Source organism: Sinocyclocheilus grahami, unplaced genomic scaffold (assembly GCF_001515645.1).
Source record: "Sinocyclocheilus grahami isolate Dianchi unplaced genomic scaffold, SAMN03320097.WGS_v1.1 scaffold2340.1, whole genome shotgun sequence".
NCBI lineage: Eukaryota > Metazoa > Chordata > Actinopteri > Cypriniformes > Cyprinidae > Sinocyclocheilus > Sinocyclocheilus grahami.
In genome coordinates, this window is record NW_015507519.1 from 47,738 (window position 1) to 62,729 (window position 14,992).

The 14,992-nt window shown below is 37.1% G+C and overlaps 2 protein-coding genes across 2 annotated transcripts in view; one reads left to right on the forward strand and one right to left on the reverse strand.

Moving 5' to 3' along the window:
- Positions 1–6,670, forward strand: part of LOC107574793 (putative short-chain dehydrogenase/reductase family 42E member 2) — a 13,071-nt gene extending 6,401 nt beyond the window's left edge. Inside the window, exons 6-10 of the mRNA XM_016261232.1 lie at positions 1,154–1,291; positions 1,393–1,458; positions 1,551–1,614; positions 1,727–1,800; positions 6,291–6,670. Of these exons, the coding sequence (XP_016116718.1) occupies positions 1,154–1,291; positions 1,393–1,458; positions 1,551–1,614; positions 1,727–1,800; positions 6,291–6,518 (570 nt within the window). The 3' untranslated portion in view covers positions 6,519–6,670. The remainder of the gene's footprint in view (positions 1–1,153; positions 1,292–1,392; positions 1,459–1,550; positions 1,615–1,726; positions 1,801–6,290) is intronic.
- A 5,519-nt stretch (positions 6,671–12,189) lies between these two features.
- On the reverse strand, positions 12,190–13,763 carry LOC107574794 (cerebellar degeneration-related protein 2-like). Its single transcript, XM_016261233.1, has one exon. It carries the CDS (start codon positions 13,535–13,537, stop codon positions 12,725–12,727), a length of 813 nt encoding a protein of 270 aa, XP_016116719.1. The 5' UTR covers positions 13,538–13,763; the 3' UTR covers positions 12,190–12,724.
- Between the last annotated feature and the right edge of the window lie 1,229 nt (positions 13,764–14,992).

Here is a 14,992-nt window from a genome sequence, read left to right on the forward strand (position 1 = left end):
GTGACTCTACAGACATACACAACTGTCTGTGCTTCTGCTGTGACACTAGAGACATACACGACTGTCTGTGCTTCTGCTGTAACTCTACAGACATACATACAACTGTCTGTGCTTCTGCTGTAACTTTACAGACATACATACAACTGTCTGTGCTTCTGCTGTAACTCTACAGACATACACGACTGTCTGTGCTTCTGCTGTAACTCTACAGACATACATGACTGTCTGTGCTTCTGCTGTAACTCTACAGACATACATACAACTGTCTGTGCTTCTGCTGTAACTTTACAGACATACATACAACTGTCTGTGCTTCTGCTGTAACTCTACAGACATACACGACTGTCTGTGCTTCTGCTGTAACTCTACAGACAAACACGAATGTCTGCACTTCTGCTGTGACTCTACAGACATACACGACTATCTGTGCTTCTGCTGTGACTCTACAGACATATATGACTGTCTGTGCTCCTGCTGTGACTCTACAGACATATATGACTGTCTGTGCTCCTGCTGTGACTCTACAGACATACATACAACTGTCTGTGCTTCTGCTGTGACTCCCCCACTGTATATGACTGTCTGTGCTCCTGCTGTGACTCTACAGACATACATACAACTGTCTGTGCTTCTGCTGTGACTCTACAGACATACATACAACTGTCTGTGCTTCTGCTGTGACTCTACAGACATACACGACTGTCTGTGCTTCTGTTGTGACTCTACAGACAAACATGATTGCCTGTGCTTCTGCTGTGACTCTACAGACATATACACGACTGGATGTGCTTCTGCTTTGACTCTACAGACATACACACGACTGTCTGTGCTTCTGCTGTGACTCTACAGACATACACACGACTGTCTGTGCTTCTGTTGTAACTCTACAGACATACACGGCTGTCTGTGCTTCTGTTGTAACTCTACAGACATACACGGCTGTCTGTGCTTCTGTTGTGACTCTACAGACATACACACGACTGTCTGTGCTTGGGCCGTCAGTGTACATACAGACACATGCATGTCTTTTCTACCTCATGTACCTTCACATTCTTGTGCCCCTCAGTTAGAGAGTGTTGTTATCTCTGTGAAGTCTTGAGTGCTGAATACAGAGACAAAGTTTTTTTTATTCTCTTCTCTTCTCTTTTTTTAGGTGAATGTGGAGAGGAGGTTGTTCAGCTTTCATTTTGGGGACCCTAATGCCAAGATGAACTGGGTACATGTGGATAATCTGGTGATGGCTCATGTTTTAGCAGCAGAAGCACTCACTGCAGATAAAGCTTTTGTGGCGGTATGTGTGGAATGATATAATTTATGTTCTTATTACAATCAGCAGTTTTGAACCCAGATCAGTTATAATGTATTGTGAATTTGTGATTTTTTTTTTTTTAGAGTGGACAGGTTTATTTTATCAATGATGGGGAGTCTGTCAATGTCTTTGAATGGTTGACACCTCTGGTGAGTAGCAATCAAACCAAGTATTTATAATTAATGCATGTATATTACAATTATTTACTATTTTAAGGAACTGTACCTTTATTTATCTGCAGTTTGAAAGACTAGGTTATGGTCGGCCATTGATTCACCTTCCTGTTTCTCTGGTCTACTCAGCAGGTATGACTAAAGTGAAATTAAAATGTACACATTTTATAAAAATAAATAAATTTAAAAAATATATATATATTTTTGAAAATACAGCTGTATCACACATTCTTGTTTTCTTCAGCAATTTTGATGGAGCGACTGCATGTGGCTCTGAGTCCTATAATGGAAATTCCATTACTTCTGACAAGAAACGAGGTAAATATGTTTCCTCCAGCCTTCACTGCATTGTCTACAGTTTTCCTAATCACTTTTTCCTAATTAAGTTGTTTTGATGCCATCTTGAAAAGCAGCGTGACATTGCAGTTTCCCTTCGCTATTTATAAGTAATTAAACTGTTAACAAACAGAGAGCTCAGAAAAAAGAAAAGCATCTAGAGGAGCAGTTTTATTTATTCTATTTATTTTTTTATGCAAGTAGATAGGGCTGGGTGATATATTGGATACTTGTGAGTGTCACAATAACTTTGATATTTATTATTTTACCATTTTATAGTTTCACATGAAACTGTTTAATGTTTGAGACTCTGACTTGAGATTAAAGTATGCTCCTGGACTACCTAAATTGAATTCAGCAATAAATAGAAATAAACGTCAAGTGGAGTAATGGAGGGATGCTGGAAAAATTGAGGTGTCATTTATACATGCTTACTCATTCATTGCATTTGACATGATTAGATGAACACGCTTCCCACAAACCTCTGTTTAGATTTTCTTTATTACATTTTTGAAGACCATTATTCATTGGGCAAAGTTGGTTTCTCTAAAGCAGAGGTCTTCAGCTCTGCTACTGGAGACCCACTGTCCTGAAGAGTTTATCTTTAACCCTAGTCAAGCGCACCTGAACTGGTAGGCGCATGTAAAGAAGCCTTGCAAAAATAATGGAAACATATTCATATCTATATTGAAAACCAACAAATCAACATATGATTGTAAGAATTTTATAATTTAAGCTATATTGCTACTGCCAGATGTATGTGTGTGAGATACACTGAAGATGTTGGTGTCATGGTGACAACTATAACCTGAGTAAGGCATCTTAGGTTACCATCAGGTACTTCCTTAAACTCTCCTTAACATGCAAGCCAGCTCTAGTACTCCTGAACTTAACGTAATGAACAGAGTTTACATTCTGTAATTAGACAGGCCTGATAAATCGTGTCTGTGAAACACATTGTGTCTCCTCCAGCTGTTTAAATATCACAGTTGATTCTGAGAGGGTAGTTAAGGGTGACAAACAAGTTGGCATAAAGGCAGAGCAAGAAAGAGTTAAGTTAGTGGAGCTGGGCGTGCACTGGCGCTGTGTCATGCATTAGTCATGAGAAACAGAAGCCAGGAGCTGAAGGGGCGATTCTGGTCAGATGGCGGCAGGTTTGATGATTGCATTGTGAATAAAACATGAGACACCAGCTTCTTGCTGGATCTTTGAGTTTGAGACGGACAAGTGCCACTGAGGAAAGAAACCCACCCACACACTTAAATTAATCCAGGAAATGGGTATATCAAACACAATGGCAATCCCCATCCCAGTTTCTGATCCAAATCTTACTGTCTATTCAGTGGCCCTAAATCTAATGGGACACTTTTGGGCACTTAAAGGTATAGTTCACCCAAAAATGAAAATTACCCCATGATTTTTTTTGATATCGCAAATACAATCTGAGTAAAGTGGTGAGTAAATTATGGGGTAATTTTCATTTTTGGGTGAGCTATCCCTTTAAGTCAGTGGTTCTCAAACCTGTCCTGGAGGACCCCTAGCCTGCACATTTTGTATCGGTGTGTTCCAAACGGGATATATCGCCCTCCGAAGGGCAGTCATGGCCTCCATATTGAAGGGTCGTTCCAAACCGAAGAGCTCAAAACTGGCCACTTTAAAGGGCCCTTCGGAATGAAGGATTACACTTAGGGCTCCCATGAGCCTTTGCGCAGATTCTTTGCATGATGACAGCGCCTCCGTGTGGGCACGTGATAATGACGCAGAAGGGCATTTCAAGAAACAGTTGTTTGGTCCCCTACACCCTTCAACCCTTCGAAGCTCTCACTCCGGAGGGTAAACCCTTTGAAGGGATTAGGGCATAGGGATGAGCCCTTCTGAATGGAACGTAGGGTATGTCTCCCTTATCTTACGCACTTGATTCAACTCATTAGCTTGTACTGCAAGACATGAATTGGGTGTGTCTGATAAGGGAGACATACAAAATGTGCATGGCTAGGGGTCCTCCAGGACAGGTTTGAGAACCCCTGCTTTAAGTCGCACTTAATAATTACAATAGATGAAGGGTTCACGAAGGCATAACCTCACTCCATATAGCATACAATTTAATACAAAAACATAAAGAAAGTTAAATTAAATTGATAGTATTAATTATAAAAATAATAGAACGATAAAAACAGATTAAAAAAACAATTAAAAGCCAAACAATACAAATATAGAACCCTAACTAATAACAGTTAAGTAATAACTATTGTGTGAACAGTTTATTTCTAGATTAGCTTTTTAGGATAGTGAATTGAATTTTGGCATTGTTCTCGAATTGACTGAGGATTTCACTGGAGTGGAATCCGTTTCAGCCTTTGGAATCGACTCTCGATTCCGAAACACCTCAAACCTGGAGAACTAATCAAGTCCCAGTCCGTTTCCAAAATCCCCTGGTACGATTGCAGAAAATTAGCTCGCCCGCCTGAACTAGCTAATGCTGTAAATCAGCAGCCGAATAAAGAAGATGACTTGCACAAGTGTTTTATGTATTTTTAAAATACACAAATGCCAAACTTGTGTGCATGGTGTACTTCGAAACAAATTACATTTGAGTGTTTTGTATTTCAGCCATTGTTTGGGGAGACTTTGTGGTGTTTTGTCCACTAGATGGCGACAGTCAGATTCATAACATGGTCTCATCATGGGATTATTTGGAGGTCGACTCCTAAAGTCAATCGATTTGGAGTATAGTTGGAAGGAAGCAAGGTTTTGTTGTCTTTTAACTGACCCAGCTAACCAATTTGTTTAAACAAATAGGTGGCATCACCTATTTAATATTCATGAGCTAAGCTGATAAGGTTTATATCGTGGCCCCTCACCCAGCACACACTTTTTAGATGGCTCCAATGGCCCTGGTCTAGACAGCAGTGTGTGTTGGGTCAGGGGCATCTGCTCTGGCTCTCGGCCCAGTGGAGATTTTCCATGTAGATACTCAATCTGCAGGCTGGTAAGGGGAGAGAGACTGTGGGGGCATTTCATCGTGCCAGGAGAGCACGGGTACAGAGCAGCTTTATGTAAAAGTAATGCCAGGTAAAAGGAGGTCATTAAAGCCATTAGTAAATGTGAAGCCCTCAGAATCCGATCTGTGAAGTCAAATCCAGAGTCCATCTCTCAGCGTAGAGTTCGGCTTTAAGACAACCTGACGGTGACACTTTTTAAAGTGATAGTAGTTCAATAATAGACTTAGAAACTACTTAAGAGTGAACTGAATGTAATGTTTCCACACACTTAACTGCATGTTATTTACAATGAAATGAAAACGTATTATAGTTTAAATTCATATTAAATGCAACTTGTTGAGCTTAAGAGTGATTTTTTTGACCCACCTATATAGGATTTATTTAGTACATCTTTATTTCAGAACTACTTCTATTGTCTTTGAAATATGCTTAATATTTCAAGCTTATATAGTAAACTAAAACGCTTTAACGTAATTTATTTTGAAACTTGTATGACATGTATTCAAATCTATTTAGGATTACACATTAGGGTTAGATGATGAAGATGTAGTTTAAGTAAAATATACTAACTTAAAATGTAATATCACATAAAACACTACAGTTAAAATTCTTATCAAGCACTCCACACGTGCTTTAGTATTTTAGTCAACACATCACAAATAAGTGTCTTTAAATCATGGCAACAGATTATTCAAACTTGTACATTAAAGTTAAAACCTTTATTTTGACATTAAGTGCAGGGTTAAAGTGTATTAAGGAAGAACTTAAGTATGTTAAGAAAAACAGTTCACTCTCTTTGAGTGCACTTAAAGCAGCCTTTTAATGAATTTAAACAACTTTTTAATTTATTTTGACATTAAGTGCAGGTTTAAAGTGTATTAAGAAAGAACTTAAGTATGTTAAGAAAAACAGTTCACTCCCTTTAAGTGCACTTAAAGCAGCCTTTTAATGAATTTAAACAACTTTTTAATTTATTAATGTTATTTGCTTTTAAGTACAGTTTTTAAAATATGCTTCTACGATTTCAGCACAGTTAGGCGCACTTCTTTTTCAAGAGAAAGCAGCACAGTTGTGCTTTGAAAGCACTTAAGTATGTTAAGAATTTAAACAACTTTTTACCTTCATTTTGACATTAAGTGCAGGTTTAAAGTGTATTAAGAAAGAACTTAAGTATGTTAAGAAAAACAGTTCACTCCCTTTAAGTGCACTTAAAGCAGCCTTTTAATGAATTTAAACAACTTTTAAATTTATTAATGTTATTTGCTTTTAAGTACAGTTTTTAAAATATGCTTCTACGATTTCAGCACAGTTAAGCGCACTTCTTTTTCAAGAGAAAGCAGCACAGTTGTGCTTTGAAAGCTTGTGTGTTTGATGTGTACAGCAGGTGAACGGACCGTACTATCATCTCATCTCTGTCTCAGATGAACTCTTAGCATGTTCATGGCCATCTGACCTCTGCATCTCTCTCAGGTGAGAAACATTGCTGTCAGTCACACCTTTAAAATCGAGAAGGCGCAGCGAGAACTGGGCTTCAGACCTAAGAAGTACAGTCTGACCGACTCGGTGGATCAGTACCTGCGGAGCCGAGCGCCGCGTTCAGCTGCGTCATTTCCGAACACACAGTACCTCTTCCTGCTGCTCCTGCTGCTCCTGATGGGATTCATTACCGTAATGATCTGCTCTGCAGGACGGGAATAAGAAGCCTTAATATTTCAGTCTCACTTGAAGAGAAATCTAATGGATCACATGTAGGGTTTGAACAAGGGCTGGGCGATATAGTGAATTCCTCCTATCCTTTGCTATCCTTTTTATTTTGCCATTAAGTTTTATAAAGACTGTCATTAACTAATTTTTACTTACAAGTTTGAGAGTGTTAAAAAGGATAGTAAAACTCGTCTTCCAAACACAAATTATGATATTTTTAATGAAACCCGAGCGATTTCTGTCCCTCCATTGAAAGTCCAGGTAACCCAAACTTAGAGGATCCAAAAAGGTCATAAAGGCATCATAAAAAATCCATACTAAATCCAAGTATTATGAGGAAATGCAGTCTTTTTAACTTTTATTTGCATATAAACACACATACGTAGAGCGCATCACGTATAATAAACATGGAATTTTAAATGTGTGTGATGAACATTTAGTTCAGCATGAGTATTTATACTTAAAATTTAAAATTATATGTATAAATGTATTTATACACTGTAAAAAAAATTACGGTAAAAAACGGCAGCTGTGGTTGCCGGAATTTTACCGTAAAAAATACGGTAGCAACATTTTAGGTTTTACGGCTTTAACTTAATTTTACTTAATTTAACTGAAATAATGTTAATATACCAACCTATTGAAGTACTGAAATCTGTTTTGTTCCTTTGTAATACACTGATAACCACCAAATGCAGGAGGTGATGAGAAAGTCACATGATGAACCAAAGCCCATCACAAGCAGCTTTTAAATAATAACATACATAGAAGGTGCACAGTGTCATTCACACAAACACTAAACACCATCATGGTGACGCACATAAAACTGATATAATGCAATAAACATTCATTTAACAACATTAGGTGTAACACACAGCCCTAATATACAAAACTGATAAGAAAAAAATTAAGAAACCGTTATTTCAACAAAAAAGAAATAACACAATTATTGCCATTATAATTACTGTGTATTGTTCTGTATTCATGATATATTTAAAAATGGTAAAAACATGCATTGATTATTTGAAACAAAATTTTAACGGTTTTGTTAAACGTTTTGAATCCAATGGGCTACAATGGCTGTTTCGTTCAGATGATTATTTTTAGATTTGTATTGTCAAAAGGCTGGAATTTTTTTTTATTTTATTTATTTACTTGCTATATCACTCACCCCTATTTTGAACCCACAGTGTTTTACTACCAGATCAGATCTTTAACCACAATGCCGCACCACCTCAGAAACAAAAATCACTTTGTTGTACATTATATATTTTCTATATAGTCCTGAGAGAACTGAGGCGTGTGATTTAGGGTTGGGGTAAATGTAAGAAATGTAACCTGTAGAGCTGCTTGGGAACTATATTGTATCACTATATTGTCACTGCTAGTAGTAGCTATGTGTTAAAATGATGTTTGTTAGTACTTAGGCCAGAATTCATTTATTTATAGCTTGAAATAGGCAAGAAAAAGCAGTGTGATCTTAGCAGACAGAAAATTATGTAAATTAAATATGTTGTTTGTGATGCTGGAAAAGTTAGTGTTGGTGAATTCTCCAGTTATGTCTTTAATTTATTTCGATTGTTTGCCCATGCATGGTCTTCCACAAAATTAAGTGCATTTATAGTTGTACGTCCTAAATGTGTGCGTTACAAAACGAAACACTTGTTGATTCAGCACACACTGTTTTTTTTTCATTCATATTCTTTTCATTAACACTATTTGGATATTTATATTAAAGAATACTGAGATATATTTTGTTCAGATGAATCAGGATACAGGCCTTTTGTCTCTACCTCGGCAAAGAAACTCAAACAAGATGAGTTTGAAAGAAAGTATATTAATACTGAGACAGAAAGAACCAATGCTGTATAGGCAGACACTCAGAGAGAGGCTATACACATTACAGTCACCTATGATTCTTCTTTCTTTCATTAAACTGTTTAAAGAGTATTGTTTCTAGTATCAGTTGATGAACCCCATATGAACTGTGCTGGTGTGTGTTGGGGGGATGAGTGGGATCGAGTGTGTGCGTGCTCACATCCGTTGAAGTATTACATTTGTGTCATATGTGTTCATATTTCAAAACACAAGCAACGTCAATTCAGATGACAGACATAATAGACTAGTGTGTTTGAAAAAAGAAATGATAAATGTTCAAAGTGAGACATTTTTGATTTGCCCTGGTGTCTGTAAAGGTTTGGAGCAACTAACACAGCATTTACACATTTGAAGCATTAAAGCAGTAAATGTATGCCATGCATGGCATAAATGAACGCCAGTGAAATTATGTTTTATATTCAGAAGCTGTACTTGTAAAGGCAAATGTCTACTGATATAATCTTTGATTTTGCTTTATACTTTTATCGGCTGTTGTATTTAAGACTTAGCAGATGTTGTTTTTCCATAAGTTGTATCTGTTAGGTTTGTGATATCATGTAAGCTACAACTGTGAGATGAGAAAATAGTCCATCAGTTATAAATTAACAAGTGGAATAAAAATGTGCTGTGAATCCTCTTGCTACTAAAGCACTGCGTTTTCTTGAACCGCGTTTTGTACAAGTCATATAACATTAAAACAAATAGAGAAATGCGGAATACACGACTTCATTTCACGATGATTTTGTCTTATTTGAAGCTTTAACACGCAAAATAAACCGTATTGTCCATTAACTAATGTGTAGCCCCCAAACCTGCTTTGAGTTCATTTCTTCTGAATCTCAATGATAAAAAAAGAGCTGTTATGTTGGATATTTCATCGTTAAATAAAACCAGAACAAGCGTAATTGGTTCATTCATACAGTTTTATTTTCTGGACAACCCAAGAAAGATGTTAGTCATGCCGTTACATACACAGATCACTGATCTTCAGAAAGGCGCAGTGTATTTCTGAGAAGAAGAACCAGTTATACCCAGCTTGTGCATTCCTAAGCACGTCAAATTTTATAATCTGCAGCTGAGTAACAGTAATAAATAATGTAGAAAACTATTCAAAGTCTTTTACCTAAAACACTGAACTCAAGATTTATGTATGGCTGAAACAACCATCAACTCCGGACGGAAGAGGTAACTGATTCAGTCGTGTACATTCTCAACAAATACAAACACGATTTTTATGTGGCTATCACAAATTGATTGTTTTACCTGCAAGATATCATAACTATAATTGTTAAGACAATTCTACACAGAGAGCTATAGTTGCTCTGCATTTAAGATTTGGTCAATTTACCTCTTTGTATACGTTTCAAGGAACTATGGAAGGCCGTTTCCGCCACTGAATAAAAAATAAAACAAGGTAACTGCGAATTTTTATCTCAATTCGGACTTTTTTTTCTCAGAATTGCCCGTTCATATCTTGCAATTCTTACTTTATAACACGCGATCGCGATATAAAGTCGCAATTCTGAGTTTTTTTCTCTCGCAATTGCGAGTTTATATCACACAGTTCTGACTTTATAATTCGCAACTGCGTTTTATAAAGTCAGAATTGCATATGATCTCGCAATTCTGAGGAAAAAAAAGTCAGAATTGTGAGATAAAAATTCGCAATTATCTTGTTTTATTTTTTATTTAGTGGCAGAAACGGCCTTCCATAAGGAACACACCTGAAGATAAACTAACTTCTTTTTTCTTTTTTCCAAACAAACTCTTTTTTTTTTTTTATCTTGAGCACAAGAGCTATATTTTTGCTGCACACTAACGTCTGATCATGCACACTGTAGCCTTCTAACACAACGCTGACCAAGAAGAAGCATAAGCTATCATTTTAGATGGCATTTGAAAAGGGCAGGAATTTATGCCTAAAATAAAAAGCTAACTTTCCTAGCGCAGGAACGGCTGCAATACAGTAGCACCATTTTCACTGAAAAAGCAGTAAGATCAGAAATGCAAAACACCACAATATATGTTGCTCCCTCAAGACAATATTCAAATATTTGTCTTTGTCGGGACCAATCCATCTATGAACATTTCCCTGTGATCTCCGCCTGCTATTTAAGACATATCAGTCATATCAAAAACACTTTCCTTCTTTCTTTTTCTCTATACATGTCACTTTCCTAGTCATCTACGCAATACGTCGATTTAAAAAGTCAAAGCCTACTTAAACTGTCCGACTCAAGGCATTTAACAGCTTCAAAATGTTACAAAATGAACCTGAACATGCTTGATCCTGATTAAGTATTAAGTAGCGCATGGTTTGTTTATGAAATACAAGTTATCAAAGACATAAACCCACAATAATTAGCTATTGTTTGACCAACTGTTAAACCACTTTGACTGGAGAACTACTTACAACAACTTACATAAAATGCTCTACTTTGTGTTGGTGTAACACTTAAGTAACATCTGTTCAATAGACTTTGATCCTCAAACGTAGAACACCCTCATTTAGTAAATTTTCAACATTTCAGTGTCTTCATATCAACACATCGGTAACGATCTATTGTTGACATAATCCCACAGGCAAGAGAGAGAGAAAAAAATTGGAAAACAGTGAATGAATACCAAACAAGAAAATAAATAAACTCTCTGGACAACAACAATGAACGGGGAAAAAAAAAACAATAATAAAATAAATAAAATGGAACTAAAACAAAAACAAAACTGACCATAGGCCTGTCGTCTAAAGTGCATAGTTTTACAGTGGTGTTTACATGAACGTCAAAACAAAGTGCTGGGAACTTAAGCGAATGTGGCTGCCAAACGTTTAACTACGATTTGCTCTAAACAAACTATTCACACAAAGTTACACAAGAATTTCAAGCATATTGCATATCTGCACGAGCTAATTGTAACTATTTTGCTAGCACATCAATCCATTGAGGTAACCAGACAATTTATAAAAGCAGCAAACAGTATTGCCATCAGTAACGATCTATTGTTGACATAATCCCACAGGCAAGAGAGAGAGAAAAAAATTGGAAAACAGTGAATGAATACCAAACAAGAAAATAAATAAACTCTCTGGACAACAACAATGAACGGGGAAAAAAAACAATAATAAAATAAATAAAATAGAACAAAAACAAAAACAAAACTGACCATAGGCCTGTCGTCTAAAGTGCATAGTTTTACAGTGGTGTTTACATGAACGTCAAAACAAAGTGCTGGGAACTTAAGCGAATGTGGCTGCCAAACGTTTAACTACGATTTGCTCTAAACAAACTATTCACACAAAGTTACACAAGAATTTCAAGCATATTGCATATCTGCACGAGCTAATTGTAACTATTTTGCTAGCACATCAATCCATTGAGGTAACCAGACAATTTATAAAAGCAGCAAACAGTATTGCCTCAAATATCATTGTTAGTAATGTCATTGAAATCACATGCAGTCTTTTCGTTTAAATAGTAATAAAAAAAGAATTTTAATATTGCTTGTGAAATTTCTAGACACTCGAAGAATATGGCTACATATTGTCGTACAGAATTCCTTAATCATGTTTGTTCGGGGTTTTTTACATTTTTAAGGTTTATCAGATGAATCCCACAAAAACATGTCTTTTTTTAGATTTTAATTACTGTAATACGTTTTTGCGCCAAATTTAGCTCGACAAATACTACTTCGATGAATAAATATATTACAATTACATTTTTCGTGCATTACTGTAATGAGAATCAGAAATACAGAATGTGCTTAATTATCATGAAAATAACGCCAAAAAGCAAAACAAATGGTCCTAAAAACTGGCTTAATTTACTATATTTATTTTGATTTTGGGGTGAAACTTCTCGTTCTTGGTTTTGTGAGATCCACCCTATCAGACGTATGATTTACATCAAGTAGTTAATTCGTTAACTGTGTTAGGCGTTAGTAATAATAATTTAGTCTACCTTCTGCACATTGGATGGTTAAGTCTTGACCTTCCGCACAGATGTGGTTCTACGAAATCAAGATGTGCTTTCAAACCCCAAGCACAGATGCACTCGGGTGTCACATATGGCTGTATCGCAGAGATCCACACATCCCGTGTGCCTCAATCATTGGAATAAGACTTAGAAAAGTACAAAAACACCGTTCAGGTCTACTGCATTTGCAGTTTTGGATGTGGACGGTTTGGTGTTGCGTATAGGCACAGGTTTTTATAGTGCAATCGACACAAACGAAGACCACGGCGCTATTAAAACTCTCAACACGTCCATCAAGTTCATTCAGAAGCGCTGAAGATCACTACACTGAAGATGTATAATACTGCCAACTCACTGACTCTGCCCGGCCCTGTTCTCACTCAGGTCCTCTTTGGTTTTCTGAATGCAGGTGAAGATTTCTTTAAACAGGGCCTTGTATTCTGGCTGATGGAGCTCGTCTGCGAGGCAGATGGTGTCTGTTGTTGTGGTTGCCTGGCTTTTGCGGCGCTGCGCAGGAGCGGTGGGCGTCTGGACGGCTTTGTGGCTGAGGCTGTCTGCCCCCTGCTGGCAGCGACGGAGCAGCTCTTCGTATTTCACCTGAAGCGCGCTATACTGCGCGTCCACCTCGTTGAGAAGCGAGATCCCGCGCTGCTTCACCGCTTGAGCTCGGCGGATGCACGTGCGCTCGTGTCCACGCCGGATATCCTCAGCTTGAGCCCCGCGGACGTAACTCTCACTGCTGCAGCGCCGCCTCCCCTGAGAAAGCTCCACCTCCGGCTCCTCCTCCTCCTCGTGCCCCGCCCCCACGGCGAAGAAAACGCTGTCGGGCAGCAGCGCGTCTGTCAGTCTTGCGCCGGACGACTCAGAGCGCCACAGCTGCCGGAGCTCCTCCACCTCGGCCTCCAGCTCGGCCTGTCGACGGCGCGCTCCCTCCAGCAGACTCAGACGCTCCTCCAGAGCACTGTTTTCTTGCACCGTCAGCTCCGTCTCGTGCTCGGCCTCCACCCGCCGGGCTCGCTCGGACACCAGCTGCACCTTGAGGTTGTGGAGGGTGTGCTGCAGGGTGGAGCTCTCCTCCTCCACACGCCTGTCATCCAGTGCAGGCCAGGACTTCTCCTCCTGCAGGCTCTCTGAGCTCAAGTACCTACAAGACAATAGGAACATGAGTCCGAGCAACCATTTCTGCAGGAGTTGTTTATTTTGACAGAATATATGGAGAACAAACTGGTACTGGACGGCTCTATAATACACATCTACAAGTGCAGGATGGTCAGCGCAATCCTAATAAATAAATTTGCCACCCAGAAAGCATTCTATATGGAAAATTAAGATACTATGTTAGTAATAACAATGCCACGTTCACACAGCAGCAGAATACGGTTGTCAATCCCAAAAACTGACAGTGTGAACGTAGCCAATATGTGATCAATAGATTCGTAATAAGGGGGGAATAGTATTAAAATGGATAAATTCTTAATATCTTAAACACTTAAGTTCTTAATATAGTAATGCTTGTAAATAATGTTCATTTCATTAGAAATGAGTGACTGAAGTTTATTTTAATGAGATGTTTAAGCAAAACAATTTAGGGCTGATTTCTTCTTAACCCATGTAAGTGTAATGCAGCTTTGCAAAAAGTCTGTTACTAAAGAAAGTGGGCATGTAATGATGGAGTTTACATTCTTTATAAGTCTTATAAGCATAAACGGGCCATTTAATTCCAAGGATAATTCCAAGGATCAGACAGAGTTATGAAAATCTAAATTACTCTGGGGGGAAAAAAAACTAAAGCAAAAAAAACATAACATTATAAAATAAGACTAACATTATAAAATGAAAAAATATACAATTGTATTATTTTATTATATTAACATTAATTATTTTATTCTAAATATTTTAATTAATATATTTTAATAACTTAATTGTATTACTTTATTAGTATTTTATTATTATAAATATATTCTGTACTATTTATTAGTTATATAGTAGTATTTATTTCATAATAAATGCGACAAGTGAATTCAGGAAACACGATATTAATGTAAATAATGTATAAGTGAATATTTAGTAAATGAATAATTCTTTTATTAATATAAATATATTCTGTACTCTGTTGTTATTTAATCATTTTAAATGCTACAAGTGAATGTAGGCAACACAATGTTTATGTATATTATGTATAAGTGAATATTTTTATTTAATAATTATTGTATTATTAAAAATATTCTGTACTCTGTGGCTATTTATTTAATCGTTTTAAATGCTACAAGTGGACCTAGGCAGCACAATATTAATGTTTATTATGTCAAATGGATATTCATTTTGAGAAAGTGTGTTATAAAAATGATGAGTGTTTTTAAAAATTCATTTTTTTTTTAATTCAATTTATGTTTAAATCTTTTGGTTGTCTGATCAAATAATCAAATTGGAGATCACGTTTTTAATTCATGACTAAAAAAAACACTAGGAGGTGAAGTAAAGCTGATTGCACTGTGGGATATTCTATGCAGTGTGCTTTGTTGTACACATGCAAATTTTGGCAAATGTGATGTGATGAGGTATTCTGCGCTTACAGAACAGTGTTGGGGGTAACGCATTACAAGTAATGCGAGTTACGTA

Coding starts and splice junctions, on each gene's coding strand:
- LOC107574794 (XM_016261233.1), bottom strand. CDS start 13,537: ATGTTCCTATTGTCTTGTAGGTACTTGAGCTCAGAGAGCCTGCAGGAG.